Source organism: Atractosteus spatula, chromosome 6, assembly GCF_055471065.1.
Source record: "Atractosteus spatula isolate fAtrSpa1 chromosome 6, fAtrSpa1.hap1, whole genome shotgun sequence".
Classification (NCBI taxonomy): Eukaryota; Metazoa; Chordata; class Actinopteri; order Semionotiformes; family Lepisosteidae; genus Atractosteus; species Atractosteus spatula.
In genome coordinates, this window is record NC_142711.1 from 3,705,202 (window position 1) to 3,725,199 (window position 19,998).

A 19,998-nucleotide genomic window follows, 5' to 3' on the forward strand; every position below is an offset into this window, starting at 1 on the left:
AGTGTTAGGCCTGTGTTTTGTAGCTTTGCCTGCCATTGTACACTGCATTCTTTTGTGAAACAGAGATTGAGCCTAAATACAGTAGATGGAATGATCTGGGGTAAAATCTTACCATAATCCTTTCATGACGCTGTAAATATGTAAATGTAAAATGTACCTGTAAATATGTACCTGTAAATATGATAAGATTGATACAAATATATTAGCACACTGCATATTTAATAATAATAATAATAATAATAATAATAATAATAATAATAATAATAATAATAATAATAATTCTTTACACTTATATAGCTCTTTTCTGGACATTGCACTCAAAGCTCAAAGCGCTTTACAGGTAATGGGGATCCCCTCCACTACCAATGTGCAGCCCCACCTGGATCATGTAAAACTTGAATTTAACATATCTCTGTAAAAACTAGAAATGTCTATAGTTCTGTTAATGTTTACAGTAAGTTACAGTGCTGTAATTATTTTTTCTGGTCGATAAGTCTTTTGTTTCACACTGACATTTAGCAATAATAGCACATCAAGAGAACACATCAACACATCATTGTACTGTATGTCTAAAGGAGAGTAAATGCATTTCTTTCAGCTATCAACCTCTTTAGTATGTGAATGAATTGTTTCATTTGAATCTCTAAACAACTGAAACACCTCTCATTTATTGGTAATATTAGATTAGTTTCATGCATTATAATTTTTTTTATTTATGATGACAGCGTGTTTTTCTTAAGATAATAGTCTCTCTGTTTTTCCCCCAGCTTCATTGAATATTAGTATTTGCCTTCTGTTGCATTAATCACAGTTTCTGCAGGGTGTGTTTTGTCTTTTCAATGCCCACTGGATACAAGGGCTCAATGTTTTCTTCTGTAAAAGTCCTTTGTATTGTAGATATAATATTGTAATGCTACAATATTTAAAAACAATATAGAATATGTTTTGAGAGCTGGGTATGTCAGATTTAGGAGAATGCTTGATAATGTTGACGCTTGATGGTAATCTCCCTGTAGATCTTTGTTTTAACCACATTTTGAGACCTGTGTTCTACAGGCTCAGACCGAGGTCCTTCCTTAATCTGTGACCCACGTAAACTTCTCACAGCCATAAAATGTATTTTCTTCTTTGTTTCATTTACTTACTCCATATCTCGGAGGGCTCCCCGTGGAGCAAACTGGTTTTACTGCTCCCGAGTTGATTTTATCGGAGACAATCGCTTGTGTCTTTGTTTGCTGTGCGGACCAGAGCGTAGGAGATAGTTGCTTTGTACTATCTGTGGGATTTAGCCCCACTTATGCTTATAAAGTTCACTTGTGTGACCTTTCCCACTTAGATGCTGTGACCCATCAAAACCTCTTCCTTTATTCTGTGTCCTTCAGAGAATATTCCTCAGATATACTCATTTTCTAATGACTCAGAAAATATTTGCGGTCAAAGGAAGAAAACTATGGCAATATCTGACATTTATGAAAAAAAAAACAGATATTTCCAAATGGTCTAAATTTTTACAGGGGCTTACTCCATTTTGGACTTTTATGCTTTTCTTTGGAAGCTGGATTAATTTAAAATTCTAAAAACATAAACATATGACCGTCCCACGTTATGCCACACTCGTCAGTGGTTTCGCCATTGCAGTATTAGAGTTATTGCTGGCTGCCCATGAATTATTCCCTCTTGACTGCTTAGCGAGAAAAACCCAACTGAACATGTGCCTTCGACGAGCATTTTTTCCATATGGAGGATGTTCGTCCAATATGTCCAGTCAAGAATGATTGTGATGAAGTGCACTGTTTCAGGTGGGAAGAGTTATAATTGGGCGGCAGCCTGGTCGAGCTGGTGGGTTTTGTTGGTGTGCTGTCCGGTGGTAACGGTGATGATAATCACTCATCAGTGCTGGCTTTTCCTTGTTTCCTCCAGGCCACACAGGGAGGCTGCTGAAGTCCCTTTGCTTTACCAGTCTCACCTTCCTGCTGCTGCACATCATCTTTCAAATCACTGTCAACAGCCTGGTGGCCGGGAACAGCATTGACTCTGGCTTCAACTGTAAGTACTGCGCAGGCCCCTGTTCTTTCTCTGCCCTACGCCGCATCTGCAAACATTTCTGATACATGCCTGTGCAGGCTTTTGATCTAGAAACCTATTTAGTAAAACGTGGGTTAATGTCTCCAAAGGATATGGTATACCAGTTTTACACATACAGTATATACAGTAGTAGAGCCATTCTGAAAAGGCTGTAATTGTGCAATATCATCATATATCATTACTTCAATTCATAGGGGGGAGAGGGACCGAAAATGCCTGAAAAACAGCAAAACAAGTCAGTGGGCTGGATGCATTATATACATACAGTATAATATAACAGAAAAGGAGAATAGCAGGGTTTCAGAAAGGAAACCTCCCTGATGAAAATTAATTCCACATTTCCTTTTTCGCTTGCTACTGTAATGTCAGCTTTTAAACTGGGAGGATAAAGTGCATGAAAACGGAAATGGATTAAAATGAAACGAAACCCAACTGAGGGAAGACAGAGCTCGGGAGGCCACCTTCCCTGCAGACCAAAGCCTGCAGCTCCGCGGAGGCGGAGGGGAATCCAGGAACCCCAGTGCGCAAGGAGTAATTGTGGAATGTACCTTCAATCTGTAACACTCCCAGTAAGCCACTGTATGAGGAACGCAATGAAGGAAACACCGATGGCAATATTGAGACAGAAGCCACATTTGTACTACTGCTTCAATAGTACATAGACAGTAGACAGTAGGGTACACACCTACTGTTCTTACAGGTAGTAAGTATACGATTATGAATTTACATTCATTCTGTTAATGTCCCTTGGGTGCACCTCCTTCCTCCTTCTCCCCTTCTGTAATTACCAGCCTGGTCTGTGAAATTAATTTCATTAGGAATGACAGCACCCAGGATTACAGCGTCATGAAAGGATTATGGTGCGAAATTGTGGCTGAACCCGCTTGGCCGAGGGCTGGCGTCCTGGCCAGAGGACAAGGAGACCAGGACCCCCCTGCGGGGTGACCGAGGGGCGGCTGCAGGGTGGAGATGGGGTGGAGGTGGGATGCAAGAGATGTGCAAGAGAGAGAGACAGGAATCTCGTAGGTATTTATAGCGTCTGGGAGAGGAATGGATGTCAGGAGCGATTGCTAATTACTGACAACTTGGTTGTTGTCATCACTCCCACACTTTCGTTAGAAACTCCATTTGAGCCCATTGGATCCCATTGGATCCCCAGAATGGGATTCTGCTGAAGCTTAGCCATTAGGTTGTGCTGGAGAAGACTGGGGCATGTTTAGACTGGAGTAGAGGAATAGAGGAGTTTATTTGCCACATGAACCTGTACATTGGAGGTCTTATTGGCGCTGATCTCTCGAGACACACAGTACAGAGGACAACACCACACAATACAGACAGTACATTACAAACGTAAAAGATAACAACAGAACAGTAAATATGTAGTACTGAAAAAAACAAGTTAGGCCATGCAAAAAGTGTATCGTGTAGACGTGCATTGAGTCTGAGGTATTGCAGTCAGCTGTTAAGGAGTCGTACTGCAGTAAGGTAGATATGCATTTTATGCATCGTGCCCAATCTTTTGCTGGTTTTTTCCCTGGTAGACTGTTGTGTTTATCCCCTTACAATTACTATTGATGACAATGAAAAACAAATATAAAAAATTACTATAAGAATCCCTCCCATGCAAGTTGCTGTGCTGTGTACTGTATGCTTGGCAACCTAAACAAGATTTTGTGCACACATCTGACAAAAAAACCAAATGGAATATCGGACATTATGTCTTATGCACAACTGAGAGACACAGCAAATCCTCGAAAGACATAATAAAGTTATAGGAGTTAAATCAGTTCCTCAACAACTGCTGGGAAGGTGAAAACTGTTGTGGAACACTTATGAAAAAATTCAGCCCCAATACTTAGCCATGAGCCAGAAGTGAGCTTACTGTTATTTCACTTGAGACGTACTGTACTCCATACACACAACACTTTAGTGTTCTCTCTAAACTTTCCCCAGGCTTTTGTTCCAGAAGTACTGCAGGACACCATAAACATAAAAAAAAATGGCTGTAACGGACATTACGTTCCCATTACTTCCCACGTTATAATATCTGATCACCAGAACTCAAAACTGTTCCCTCAAACACCCAGACTTCATCTTAATAAAGCGCAGTACCTACAGTAAGTATAAAAACAACAATAATAAACGTTGATTATTCACAGTAGATACTATCTTGTGTCATATACATTACATAAATTTAACGCACATAAGCCTTTGTTATCAAAAAAAGCACATAACACTTCCTTGTACAGGGTTACTGTAAACAGGTAAAAAATCATACTACTGTATATGAACAATGTATTTTACTTAAACGCTTTTAGAATGGTTGATGATGTCCCTTCAGAAATTTGCTCATATGAAAATTCTTGCTGTTTGAGAAAAAGATCAGTGGTTCAAAAATTAGTCTCTGGCTAACTTGAATTCAGCAATATCTTATGGACTTGGAAAAACATTCCAAAAAACAATGCAAAACGATTATAATTTACCTTTGTCAGCCACATTGTGTACATCAGTATAACAAAGTTCTATATATAGATTATTAGTTCACTATAATGGATAAAGTAACAGTGTAAAAAGGATAAAAAACAATGTAAACCATCATGTTTCCCAATGTTTCAGAGACACCTAAATTTAATGGAATACCAGAAAAGAAAAGTACTCGGATATTACAGATAATAGTTTTTAACTTTTGCAATTTGTGCCAATAAGTGTAGTTTAAATTTGTTTTTAATAATGCTTGGTGACTCTATTCAATTTATTTTGAAAATAAAATAAAATCTATAAATATTTTTTATGAAATCTATAAATTATATAAAAAAATAAAAAACATATAACATATATTTTGTATACAATTTTCATCTTTACAGATAGAACAGATCAAGTCAAATATTAAAGTGCCTATGTTGGTCCATGATTGTGTCTCTTTTATGAAAACAAACAACATGTCTAACATGTTATTGTCTAAAATTTCCCATACCACTGTGACTGCAGGCTGTGATCAGTTATCAGCAGAGCCCGGCAATCTGGCCTTTGTAACTAACCTACCTGTATACATACAGTAAATACAGAGAGCGCTGCTATGAGAAGTGAGGAGTGAGAAATATTTATCAAATTTAACATTTCTTTTTTAAGTTTTTAGTGTTAGCTTCTGCACTCTTGTGAAAGCCAGTATCAAACTATAAAACTAAAGCTTGTCTGGACAAAGCAAAATTGATTGTGTATACTGATTGTGCAGATTGGCTTTCTGCATTTTATTGGTGCCTTTGCACCAGTGATCAGCTGACTGGTTAAGAGTACACACTTGTAATTGTTTGAAGAAAAATAAATATCTTCACTCTCAAATCCAGGATTTCCCAAGTCCCTTGTATTCTCTGAATGCTTTATAGACATAATGCACTGACAACAGGAACATTTAGAAATGCTGAGGCAGTCTGTAGGCTTTGGTTCCCTTGGGTCTTGTGAAAATCAGTTTGCACTAACTAAAGAGAAAAAAAATCACTCTCTGAAACAACAGCCACAAAAAAGGTTTAACTGCACTGATTGTGACCCTGTTTTAAAAAGCTGCTCTGTTCTCTCAGGTTAATGTTTTTCAGAATAGAACACAGCAAGAAACAAAAACTCTGTTATCCTAAAGAGCTCATAAAAAGAAAAGAGGTTCTTTTCAGTCTTCCCAAAGGCCATTTCATCTGCCTGTTCACTATTTCATATTGTTAAAATGCCACTCAAAAGGTTTGTGTTTTCCACTCATGTCATGTAGAACAATACAAGTGATAGATAGGTTTGTTGTTGGCTTGAGGTGTTGCTTGTCATCGCGTGCTGTAAAAATAGGATAGAAAATTATAGCTAGAACAGCTCTTTGTTCATGTTCATTCTGACTCAGCTTCCTTTTAAATACACAGAATACCTAGATATCCAATGTAGTGGAGGGATAAGGGGACTTGTTTTCCCAGCATCATTACGCCTGATCTCGCCAGATCTCAGAAGCAGGGCTAGACCTGGTCAAGGCTGGACTGATGGACCTCAAAGGGAGTCCAGGCTGCTGTTGTCAGCAGTGTCACCAGTAGGGGAGATTCATTCTTCTGGACCACATGGTAACAACATGCTTGTCATCCTGCGGTTCTAACTCAGTTCCACTTTGCACCTCTACAGTCTGACCTACGTAAAGTTCCTCCTTCTGATGGAACATGTTCTCACTTCTCCATCTGAACTGCTTTGTAGTTAGGCAGTTGTTGCATTGTGTACTTTTGTCACCCAGGTGATTGCTGCACTTCAGCAGTGGATGAAGTGGTTTGTCTCCCACAAAGTATATTTGGGATATCGAAGATTCCAAATGTTCGAAAATCACAGTTCAATTTCCCCAAAACCCACAGATTCCTTGGTCATCCCTTCCCCCTCTGGTGAGTGCAGAGGTTCTCCAGCCATGCTTCCTACTTTTCCTACTTTTCAAGCAATCACCTGACCAATGGCCATCCTCCAACTGGTCAGGTGACCGAGAGCTGCAGCTCCTTCCCCCAGTGGATTCTGGGGAATGCGGTCCCAGCAGGGCTGTGCTCTCTCAGATACTTTGAGATGAAGGGTGCTATACGAATGCTGTGAAGTAATGAATTGATTATGAGAGAGCTCTTGGACTGGCCTTTACTTAATTTTGTTACATATCGCCAAACTCCATGCTCACACCAACATTACCCAAGGAACCTGCTGGCACAAGAACAAATGTGGGCTCAGCAAACAGCATTATAGGATGAGCCAATATTGTTGTTCAGCAGGGGAAATAGTTCACACATGTTGCAGTTTAGAATCAAATAGAGACCGGGCATCCCAGCTGGCTCATTCTGAAGCACTGTGTTTTCACATATGGCTCTCAATCTCTAATGCATGTGATCTACATCAACCAACTGTACATATACAGTACTGTGTACTTTGTACATACTGTATGAGCTACATCAGTTGTAGGCTGGCAGATGAAAACATACAAGAAGAAAATAATTTTCAGCCCAACAGATGTTTGCACACCTACAGTACACAACATTTAGAGTTGTTGAAAATGCACTGGCATTGTTCCCTCAGGAAGTTCTCAGGGGTTATTCTTGATCACAAGACGGTGTTGTCAGTCTGCCGAGAAGACTTTGTCAGTGTCAGAGCCTCCGGTGTGAAGCCTCAAACACAAGGATGACAGATGTGTGGTGTTCTGCATGCTGCGCCGAGCGCAGAGTGGAGCCTGAAATCCAGCACGTTGTGCTTCCCTGTCAGTTTGTTTTCAAGAGTCATTTCCAGAGTGGAAGTTGAGAAGTGTGCTGGCTGCTCTCTGGAATGTCACACATGACCAGGTCGTGAGGTGTGGTTTAACCCGAGCTTGAATTCACTCCTTCGAGGGCAGTGTTTGAATTTGTATAACTTTTTTGTTTATACACGGATTTGATTTTTTAATTAGAGGCTATAAAAAGAAATTTCAGTTCCACCAAGAAAAGGAAAGAAAACATGACTTGAATTGCATGAAAGCTGAATATTTTGTCAAGTCAAATCCATTCAAATCTTTCTGTGTTCATCTAGGTTTGTGATTAGAGAGCGGAAAGATTAATTAAAAGGGCTAATGATCGATATTATAGTAACATCAGAAGCCTTGGCATATAGCCAACCCTATTGCAACTATGCGAAATCCTGGGAAGCTTTGTCCCTCAGCCCTGAGCTGAATTAACAATGCCATGTGTAACATTTCTTATCCCTAGCTGGGAAACTGTCAGGGCAGTTCTTGTATAGCATTCAGTTAGTATGGTGATTAAACATGGTATTAAGCAAAATACAATGATAAATTAGGTGTAAAATTTGAAGTTTGCTTGGACAAATGAAACATGACGTGAACTTCCAGCCATTTTGTTGGAATGTCTACTTTTTCCTAGATACAATTCTTCTGTATTACTGTGATGAAACAGCTTGTTTCAGTAGGTTCTTATGATGCTTCTGAACAGAGGCTTATTATTATTATTATTACTACTACAACTACTACTACTACTACTAATAATAATAATTCTAGAATAAAATGCCAAAGTTATTTTTCAAGAAACAATTTTCTTAATGAAAACGATTTATGTGTATGCTACTAATAGTGAAGGCTTGTGTCACAGAGTTATTAAAATTGCAAATGCCACAGATCATCTAGAATCTGCAGCAGGACCATGATCAGCATAGAGTGATATTCGTGTACCATTTGGCAGCATTGTCAAAATGTTTGTCTTTATTATTAATAGACTGTGCCCGCTGAGCTGGAAATAATAGTGTTCACATCATCTCTTGGCCAGGAGTGACTATCATTGTGGGCAGGTTTTCTGAAATTTGGTCCTCACCTTGGTACCTATGGATGTCCACCCACACACACACTCAAGACAGAAAGCGCATCCCTGATAGTTTGTACACAGGTGCTGCCTCTTCGTAAGCCTCATGAATGTCTTTGCAATTGATAAATCTTGGACTTGGTCACTAAGAGTTAAGAGTTAAGTTAAGATCACTTTATTAGCCATATACTGTACAATTTCTTGCATTTGTCAAGGAATTTGTCTTTTTCACATACCCCAGCTTGCTCTCCATGAGACACAGACGGGGAGAGAGAAGCTTGGGGTCAGAGCACAGGGTCAGCCATTTATATGGTGCCCCTGGAGCAGTTGGGGTTAAGGGCCCTGGTCAGGGGCCCAACGGAGTAGGATTCCTCTGCTGGCCGCCGGATTTGAACCGGCAACCTTCCAGCCACAGGCGCAGATCCTTAGCCACAGTGCCACAGTGCCACCGCTCCGCCCCTCAAAAGTGAAACACATGTTCTGTGTTTGCAGGTTATTCAGGATCTCCCAGGCTCTGACCCCCAGGTATGGCAATACCTGCAGGTGGATTAACATTATAGCAGCTGGGCTATAGTTCCTCTGCCCACTCCCCTCATTTCAGTTCACTTTGAATAAATTACATCCGTGATGACCACTTCAATTAGTGTAATACGCTTCTAATGTGCTATTTCTATTGCCTGTCAAATGGTGGCATTTTAACTGAAAGTGTTAAAACGTTTTCACAAACGTAACAGTAATCCTTCTAAATCTGTTTAATGCACGCTGCTTTTACAGCGTGTCCTTTAGTGATTTTCATTTATTCGCAGATTCCTCCTGGTAGTTAAATCTACAATTGATTTTATTTAAGATTGAATAGCTTTGTCAGTTAAATAAAACCAAGCAAATGTAAGGAACCAAAAACTATGTACAACCTTTTTTTTTGCTAAAAACACGTATTGTCCACCTGTAGAGGAACAACTCTTTCTGTCTTTCTCCAAGCAGTTTCAGATCTTTTTTATGAATCTGTTTATTGTTATTTGACAAATTTGCTATGGTTCTGCATTCTGACAGCACTTCAACTGTGATATAAACTCCGTGCAGTTTTAAAGGGGACGAACCTTGATTCTGGCGTTCTGTTGGCTTTTGCTACAGTAAAAAATAAAAGCAGCAAAGCTTTGTCTGTTATAGCAAAGTGCAGGGTAACTAAATCAGTTTAGGAAATGAGTGTGTCCTTTTCTTTTTGGTTCATTCAACCAACAATTCAATGGTTGGGTTCATTTACTTAATGGAGAGCATGTAAAATGTGTGTACATGTTTGCATTAATAGAAGAATGCTTTTAATACAATAGAATTGTTTCAAAGTCAGTTTTTTTTCTCTGTGTTTTTCTGTTATGGTTTAGTTGTGCCTTAGAAGATTAAAACAACAAAAAAAACCATTTCTTTACTCTGGATAGGGGTTATCGGATTCTTTGACATTCAACACTGTTTCCTTTGTTTCTACACATAGTATGTGTCAGAGCCAAGTAAGCCATAAGAGGTTTGGAGAGAGAGCTCAGTAAGGTCGTTTACACAGTTACATTATTGTTTGCTGCAGTCTTTGACTTTCTTCAGATACCAAGATAATGCAACGTGTGTTTGGTTGGTTCATCTGCCAGTGGCCAGTGCTGCCCCACAAGCTGCATTTTACTCAGGCATTTCAATTTATCTGTTGGCTGAACTGTTCATGCTGTCATTCTGCAGCATAGTAGGCTGGTACTTAGCTAAAAATGACATCTCGATTTCTCCTCCTTGGCAGGACATAAATTGGATGCCTTTTTAACTTCTGCTGATGGGGCAAATAGATGATAGTGGGGTTTTTTAAAGAGAGGAATTCCTGTGAAAGAGCCTTTTCACTGGAAAGCTAACCGCTGCTAAGAGCTTTCTGTGTTTTTACAATTCACTTCTCACTCACAAACTCCGATCTTGTTCAAGAAAATGAGTGGTCTCTTCATAGAGTTTAATAACCCAGCTTTAGGTATTGGAATCTAAGCTTCACATTTCCTTCAGAGCTGGAACATTTATATACAGTACACAGTCTTGAAAAAGTATTCAGACAATTCCTATGGTGTTCCATTTTGGGGAATTACAAAATGATGCATAGCTATTTTTTAACTTTAAATAAGTATTTTATTCAAATCCTGAATGCTCAAGTTGAACACTAGGGACACTAAGTCACAGTAAATGTCAACAAAAACTTAAGAGAAACAACTAAAATCTGTCAATGGCACAAGTATTCAGACGAAGGAACTTAATATTTGGTGGCATCACCTTTGGCAGCAGTTATACATTTTGGGTCTCTACCAGTTTTGCACACTAGCTCTGTGCAATTATTTCCTATTGTTCTTGGGAGATTTGCTGAAGCTCTCTTGAATGGCTTGGTGTCACGAACAGTTCTTTCCGGGCCCTATGCGGACGACACGATCCAGAATTGTGAGGATACAATAGGGAAAATATCATGCAGGAGAGGGTCTGGAGACAGGGGGGCGTGTCCAAGGTGAGCAGGTGTCCAGGGGAAGTGAGTCCAGGGCGAACAATCCAAGCATACAGTATATCCAAAGGGGAAATCCAACATGGGAGGCAGAGTCCAAGACCAGGGGATCCATCCAAAGGAACTAAAAACACGAACCGGGTCGGGACCGGCGGGGCAGGGGAACGGGAACAGGAAACTAAAACCATAACGGAGCCAGACGCGGCAGGACCCCGGGCTCTCACGAAACGGGATTCAATGAGAAGCGTCGGGCAAACGCCTGCGTCTGGCTTTAAAGGTGGAACTAAAGAGGGGCTGGGCAAAGGAACAGGTGTAAGCAATGGGGGAAAACGAGGAAGGGCTGGAGCGCCCTTAAGAGGGGGAGTAGCGATCGTGACACTTGGGGTTCACTTATGGACAGCTTATGGACATTTTCCAAGTCGTTCTACAGATTACCAACAAGATTCAAGTTAGGTCTTGGAATAGCAGTGACAATATAGCTTTAAAAGGTCCGGAAGTTCCTAGCAGTACACAGTTCTTTTAAATGAGTGAGAAATCATGGCATTAATAGCAGGAAGGACACAGCATTCAAACCTGCAAGGTTCGTTCTCCACGGACTAGTATCGCTCATGCGTGTATACAATAATCCATGCATCTCAAGATTGCAAAAGACTGTTCTCAGTTACAGGAGTTACTGCACAGCATAGCCAGACACTGGTGAGGTCACACATACAGTACAAACAAAACCAGAGCTTGCAGCACAAACATGAAAGCATTCTTGCGCTGCCATCAGGACGGCTCCGCACAGCGGGAAGTGAGCTCATGGCAATCTTTCATATCAACCACAGGTTTACCCAAATAAAACCCAAACCAGTCGGCTGAAAGGCACCTCCCCCTTGGATCCTCACGCTACTCAACTGAAGTCCGTTTCGTCAGAGGAGCTTGTTCCGGGGAATGAAGTTGTCCCAGCACCAGGAGGTTGCTTACGTGCTCATCCATTTGCCCACATATTGTACAGTGCAGATGTGTTGGGTGTGGGACCAATCTGGACATGTGATTAGGACAACGTCAGCAGTCTTCACGTTATTTGTGTAGGAGCCCATCAATTAACGCACTTAGGGTTCGGCAGCTGTGGCTTGTGGAGCAATCCTGGAAATGAGGGACAGGGAGAAAGCACAAGAGTGTCCAATTATCAGTCAATACCAGCCCTCTGAGTCATTATGTGATCCGCATAAACTGGAGTAGTATCGCTGTACGCCTTTCTGTCTTACGAAAGACATTTATTTTCTTATTCTTAAGCACACTATAGCCGACAGATTTGCCAGTAGCTTGCTCCATTCGTTTGGCCCCTGGTCTTGACAGGTTTCTTAGTCCCCGCTAATGAGAAGGAGATCCATAGCATCATGTTGCCGCCACCATGCTCGACAGTAGGGATAAGTGTGACCGCATGATGCAGCATTGTGTTTTTAGACTGAAATGTTCCAAGTTTGTCTTACCTGACCATAAAACAAATTTTGCGACGTTGGCAATATCGCTTAAGTGCTTTGTAGCAGATCCCATGTCTCTTGGTGATGAGAAAGCTGGGATCTGGTTCTTACACTGGCTCTGGGTTATTGTAGAAGTAACACTGCAAGACATAACATTTTTCCTAATGTGATCAGCAACTTTTAAGATTTTGGAATAAAAGAAAAAAATATGCTGTTGAGCAACTGCGGGCCCATAGTCGTATAGTAGGTGAACTGGCGCAAAGTGGTGTTCTTTAGTGTTAATGAAGCATGAGAGTTGGAATTGGTCTGCTGCAAGAGAGGTTGCTCTGAAGTTGCCCACTCTCCTTTCCCAGATGGCATTCCAGCACTTTACAGCTTTCTACTCCCCTCGACTGAGGTCCTGATTCCCCGCAGAGTGCAGCTGAAGTCTGGGATCGGTTTCTTTGCTTCTAATGGCTCTTCGGCCTTTTCACTTAAAACAAGGGTCTGGGATACAGGAACTGCTGTTCCTTTAATACCAGGCTGCTTCAGGTGGATGATGAGTTTGACCCTTTGGATGCTGGTTAAGCATGAGGGACGCCTTGGAAGCTGGAGAGGATTCTACACGAGTGGGATTCTCTTAGCTCCAAGGAAATGTAAGCTTGACAAAATCCTTGTCTGGTGATCAGGAGAGAGCCTTTGACACAACCTTCTGGGCTAATTTCACTGCTGCTATACCAGGGCTGCCAACAGCTGGGCACACTGCGAGTAGCCGATAAAAGATTGAGTTAGCGAGTTGACTTATCAACACTGGAACAACAGTAAGATCTTAAAACCGTAATATGAAGTCCACAGTACAGTATAGCCTTTCATGCACATTTTTAAACTGGATATCTTGCATTGATTTACGGCTTTTCCACAAAATACAGTAGGTGTGTTTATAGAGTGTAGTCAAGAACACCGATAGCAGTATGTTTTAGTTGAATTAGTATTAATGTCAACCGCACAACATCGCAAATGATCAGTTAATTAAAACTATGCCAAAACATTTAATCACTGTCTACTTAGTCCTATATGTTTTACTTATTCTAAAACTGTACTGTAGTTGCATTCTTTGGATGGCATTCTTCAGGATAGCATTATGAAGTTTGGGCCATTAAGCCTGTCCATTAAAAATACTAAGTGTGGAGTCAGTACTGTTCTTTATTTTGATAAGGCAGAAGAACAGTTCAGTCTGTGTTTCCACTCTGGGATAGAAATGGATTAAGTAACTTTGTTCAGTCTTTTCAAAACACTTTTTTTTTTTCTGAGAAGTTTCTCAGTGAATGATGTGTTCATTTTTTCTTTCGGATTCCCTGACATTCCTCCAAGATAAACACTAATTAATGTTGTTAGAGCACTAATCCCCTCGTGGAGGCATTGATCCTCCTTTCTGCTAGCCTTTACAGATTATGTAAAGTGATGTGCGGAGGCTTTTGAATCACTTATCTGTAAAGTACAATACTTGGAATTGATACAAAGTCTAAATATTAATACCCATGTTACTGAGGCTTAATAAAAAAATCCTTTCTTCCTTTCTTTACCTTTGATATACAGCACTGTACACAAAATCAGCTTTACAACTTGTGTGGCAAGAATGAGTCTTTAGTGATACTTAAAGGGCATCTTCCTGTTCACCTCACAATCTGTTTCCTGGTGAATCATTCGAATCACCACAAGGGATACATTTGACTGGTTAATGTCACCGAGTGTCACACCATAGCCCTCATTAAAAACCTGCTCGAGCCACTTTGAAGCCATCACACATCGATGGCCACGGAATACTCCGTCTGTCGTTACTTAATTATTCCGTTTCGTTTTCTGCATTTGCATGTGTGTCTTTTAATTGTCCTGCACCGAGAGCCAATCTCTTCATCTGTCTCCATGTTGAAGCCAGGCCAACAATAACAACAGTACAGCAGTGCATCACTGAGTTATCTGCCACAGTCCTGAGCTACAGTTCTACAGCACGAGAGTCACCTTCCTCAGGATGCTTACCTTAATCAAGCCCAGAAATAGATAGCTGGATGATTTTGATTTCAGACGTTTGCCCTACCTAATATGTTAAGCAACAAGGTCACAGTTAGTTCATAACAATGAACTAATGATACAGTAGTTAAAAAGGGCTTTCTACACCATATTACATGCAACCTAGTCTTGATGAATGAGACTTCAGAGTGAAAAAGAAAACTGTTTTGGATGTTATGTTAGCTAACCAATACAAATTGCTGGGAGAACTAGCTAGATGAAAGAACAGAAATATGTGCTGTCGTTGGCAATCCTGTTTAGCAGTAATATTAATGATAACAATATGTTTCGCCTGGAGTGGCAGGCTTTGCTCTGATGTACAGCAGATACAGATACACTGCTGGAGGTGCCTGAAGGGTCCGTCGAGCACACAGACTGGCAAACGTCTTGGAGAAAAGGGCTGTTAGCAGCCAAAGCACTACAGCAGCTGGGCCAAACAGCCTCCGCCTGTTCTTGGACTCGTTTACGTTCTTTCATTGGTGGTGCTTGACTTTGCCCTTTTCCTTAGTTTTTACTCTCGTTTCATTCGTGAATTCAGGATGTGTTTACATACAGTGCAGCAGTCCATGTCCCTCCCTTGTACATTAATACCCATACCTTGTATTTCCCCCCCCTTGTTAATATTTTTCTCTGGGCACATTAAGGTCAGTTTTGTTGTCCGTTATTCCAAATATCCCTTGACTTTGTTTCCAGTGGCAGCCGTCTTCCCGGTGCAGGTTTCCTAGGTTTATCCGGAGTGCCCTGCCCAGTATATAAACACATGGCTTTCGCCTGTCTCATCCTGCAGCTGTGCTCGGTCTCCCACGTCCACACCATCACTTCCGTCACAGCGCCGGAGTGTGCTACAGGGAGAACAGATTGTGGCCGCTGAGCGCCTCGAGCACCAGACTCCACTGATCCCAAACCACACGCTCGAACTCCCAAGCATTGTCTTTTATGGCGCCCAGCGCAGTTTATTCGTGAAGGGAATTTAGATTTTCTTTTACAAAAATTTTGATTTAAAAAAACAAACAAACAAACAAACCAAGTAATGCTAGAACTGAACTTAATCTGAAAATGCAGTGAATAAGATGAGGTCCGCGTCTAACAGAGAGGCCTATCAGTGAAATCATAGTACATAAGTATATAATAAAGGTCAGGAAAGAAGAAGCTATTCAGCTATTTGGGTCATTTTGTAGCTGATGACTTATTTTTCCAACTGCGTCAGCAAGGTGCTCAGCTTTATCTCCGATTGCAAGCTGTAGTTAAGCAGTTTTATTTTTTAATGCCAACAGCCCATGCTTGTGTTCCTCAAGGTACTCTGGCCTTAGCTGCCTTTTTGAAGGAGCTACAGTATTAAAGCAAGTGCCTTCTCGCGGCTTTCTTCCATGGGGGAATGTCCTGTTTCTGAAATGTCCCGCTGAAAGGAATAAGCTGCGTGCAAGGTGAAAGGTTCAAATGGCACTTTGGGATCCAGAAATAGGGAAGAGGCATTTTGACTTTATAATGAGAGTTTGGTATTTTAGGGGATTTTGTGCTGTTAAAGCAATTCGGCTGCTCCAAGCTGCCCTCTACTTCCACACCCCTCTTCCCAGAAGAATGTGGTAGAGGGGTTTGGATGAATATCCGCAGCGGTGAGACCGAGGCGGTGAGCAGGCTCCTGTCTCTTTCCTCTCTTCCACACCTTCACACAACGGAAGGGCCGGCTGCTGCCGAGCCAAGAAGCTTGACCAGTCTCCAGACCCATTCACACCGAAATCCTGCTTAGGGATTGGCACTAAAAGTTTAGGTAGAAATTGTGTGAGGACACCCTAGAATTAAATGGGCTGCGCTCATCATTAATGAACACATGGGAGCCATTAGAATTGTTTTGCTTTTGAGGGGAACGGCTGCAGTGAGAAGTTAATTAGAAGCAGGGCTGTACAACGAAAAACAGCATCTGCTCTGGTTTATTCCTATATGGATCAGCAATGGAGGAGAGGCAATAACATAGATGACTGGAATCTCTGGCTCTAATAGAAATGGTCTGTGCTTCTTTTGCTACCCAGCAATTCAGGAATATATTCAGAGAACATTTGTAAGGAAAAAAGAACACACTAGGCATATTAATACCGTTTGCTACTGATCTGAAGTTGTGCTGCCTAAAGTTTGGTGCATTTTGTAATACAGTTTCTACTTTTCCTTGGTCTTTCTCTTAAGATCAATTCTGAGCTCTTTAGAAATACTGTAGCATTGAACACCTCAGATTAATTCGAGTTTCAAAAGATGCCCAGTGCTCACAGTTTGTTACGCTGTGGAAGTCATCAAACAGGAACTTCCATTTTTCACAAAAAGCGACACGTGTGAATTCCTAGTGTCCTGATCGATCCCACCTCACTCCGGCCTCGAAGGGGCTTCAACGTGGAATGTTTGCAAAAGAAAGAAGAATTCGACTGGAGATTGCAGTTGCGCACTGACGTTTATTAAAACGTTCTTCAAGGGAGGAAGGCTTCATCTCCACAGCCTAATACTCACTCCATGTGATCTGTCCATAGTGCAGATAAAACAGACCTTTCCATGACCTGAGCAGGCAGGACCCTAACACATTGTAATTGTGATGTACTTGTTGTGACAGCGTTCTGTTCATGCCGCCAGTTTTATTTATCTGGTGTCCGTGACCCCATTGTGAAAATGAGTGTATGGCTGCTGACCCCGTTCCATCTGGGACTCTTCAGCTTAGAGGAGGCAGGCAGAGTGGGCCTTTTGAGCACATGTACAGTATGGCGAGCGCGGCCTGCTTCTGGAATCGCTCCCCCTGGTGGGCATAGCTGACCACTACTCCGAGCTCAGCACACGCAGGTCGTAAAGACCTCGTCTCCTCCACGAGTGTGCAGGTCCAGTCCTTGAGGCCCAGAAGGCAGGAGGATTTCCAGGTCTCTCGAAAACATCCACAGATGAAGACCTCTGAAAAGAGGTTTGTTAAACTGGGTGACTTAATTGATTAGTTCATTTAAGTCATTAAGAGCAGAGGTGGAACAAAATCTCACAGACACTGCATCTGCATTCTAACCTGGACTAGAGCTGTGCTGTCCGCACTGAATTTACTCCCAAAACACCCACAGCTCTTCTAAGTGCTAAAATATGATTACATTTTAAGAAATGTAATCATACTGAACTGAAGTAAAGGATTGTAAGGGAGTTGTACAACTGTTGTCTGTAAGGAAGGATACTTAATTTGAAACAGGTATTTATTAATTCATTAAATTTTATAAATACTAATTATTTTACTGCAGTAATGTTGTTATTTAACAAAGTTGTTCAATGTTGTACTGTTCTCATTGATTCATCCTAGCACGGAACTCTAAATCTTCTGGGTGTATTAACAGCATTCAGCTAACTGGTTCCAACCCTGATAACTACAAATTATCAGGGCTCTCTGTGGAGCTGCAGTGAAACAGTGCCCTTTTGTACTCCTTGTCAGAACTCAGTGTGTTCACCTGGAATCACCTTTATACACCGTTGGAACAAATAGCAATAAAACCACATTTACCAAATCATATCAATTGGCATACAAAGTGTCTAATGAAGAGTGTGCCTACAGTACCTTTGTCTGCAAATGCCTATTGTGATTTGAAGGTACAGTACCTCTTCAGGAGTGACACCCAGCCATCAAACCCAGAAAGGACTGCATGCTTCTTACAGATTCATTCTTTCTTGTTCTGATATAGTAGAGACTGTTCATAGGCATCATAAATTGTACAATCCACATGCTTCTTAGTGGAGAAGTGTACTGTACTTAATCTTAGAACTGACCAGATCTAATTTGAAATCAGCATTTTTTAAATCCTTTTAGTTAGTTTTAAATCAGATCTGAACCTGTGGTACATTATCAGTCCCATTGTAATGCACTATGTCCCTAGTCGGTGTCATATAATTTGTCCAGATAAGCACCTCAGTTTCAAAGGGGGATGACACTGAGCTGATCACTAGATACCACATGTACAGTGTACAAGTGTGCAATAGATAGAATACTGCTGCTTTCTCATGTAAACCTGACTCCTTTAAATTCACTCCTTTTTTTCTGTTGTACACACTCACAGGGAATAAGCCACAGTTTCAGAGACATCTTTAAGAAAAACATCTTTGTTAATCTCGTTCTGTTGATTGCCTTCAGTGCAGCTGGCAATAATTAATAAATAAGAGTAGCTTCTGGAAACTAAACCTACAGTAACTGCAGGGGAAGTCCTTGTGAGTTCACTTGTGCACGTGATACCAAGAAGGCAGTACGTGACTCTGTTACACTTTTGGAAATTTTATTTGTACACAACTGTCTGAATGTTATGAATTCGTGATCTGGGGTTGGATTTTGCATTTAAATAAGATACAAATGGTTGATTTTGGCATAGAGTGGTTTTGCTAAAATACTACAATTACTCAATCAAATGTCTAAATGACACCCATTTACTGTAAATTAGCTGAACTATAATGACATAAAATGTGATTATGTCTTTCATTTTAATTTTTTTTATATTTTAATTTTTTAATAATTATTACATGGTAATGAATGGGATGAATAAGGGGTTCAAAGATGTATAGTAAAGTGAATTGATCTGGCCCTGGGTGGCCACAGCTTCATATCCTCTATGTACATTTCCCCCATAATTGTCCTTGTCTCTAAAATCAGAGAAGCTGTGTGAAATGCAGATTCCAAATTCTAATAAAAAAACCTCTCACTGAGAAAAAATAAACTAATAATTTTTGTCTGCACTGCCTGCACTTGGCTCAGTTGTGAGAAATGGGCTGGAATACTACAGGCTAAAAAAGGGTTTCGATTTTTTTCTGTCCACTGTGTTTTTAGTTGGCTGTTTCACCTCCTCATTACCCTGGAAAGTGAGTGACAAGGGACTCACTCTTATTAATTTGTTATCTTGCGAAGTCATTAAGCAGCTTTGACGTTGGTGTTTAGTTTGCTTTGGCAGTAAGACTAAGTGAAGTTTAGCTGTGTACAATTTCCTGTTAAAGAACATAATACCTGGAAGTGTCCATGTAAACATCAAGAGGTAGTTCAGGAACATTTTAACTTCAGCATGCAACTAAATAAATGTGACGCTTGAAAGCTCACTTTATTTTTAAACTCATACCTGACGTTTGAAGTATGTAAGAGGAGAGGAAGAAACTAAAAAAAAACAGTCTCCGTTAACCAAATGCCAAGGATTTATGAATTCAGGATGAAGACATATTGCTTATTCTGGAGCTGAAGTGTAAATATTAACCACTTGCAGGCGTCTGTGGCCTCTGTGTTGTGCTGTACTCCCTGGAGTGGAATAGAACTGAGGAAATTAAATGGTTAGTTATACACAATCCATGTTCTTGCCAAGACATTTTTGATTTGAAGTTATTAAATGGCATTTATGTACAATTCTCGGTGGGTCCTCATTTTCTTTGCTTTTCCAAAGTCGATGTATCTTCCAGGGCCTTTTCATTTATCCTGGAAAAGGGGTTAAGGCCTCTTAAATCCTCCTAAATGTTTTTATAGTCTCTTGTAGAAACAAGACATGAACTGCAAGGCATTAGTTTGCATATGTTTGATAAAATAGCGTATTGCTTGTCT

The 19,998-nt window shown here is 40.7% G+C and overlaps 1 protein-coding gene across 8 annotated transcripts in view; it reads left to right on the forward strand.

Annotated features, from left to right (window-relative positions):
* Positions 1 to 19,998, forward strand: part of piezo2b (piezo-type mechanosensitive ion channel component 2b) — a 207,215-nt gene that overhangs the window by 62,812 nt on the left and 124,405 nt on the right. For all 8 annotated transcript variants that reach the window (XM_088918201.1, XM_088918192.1, XM_088918196.1 and 5 more), the window contains exon 3: positions 1,921 to 2,046. In XM_088918201.1, coding sequence (XP_088774327.1) covers positions 1,921 to 2,046 — 126 coding nt within the window. The remainder of the gene's footprint in view (positions 1 to 1,920; positions 2,047 to 19,998) is intronic.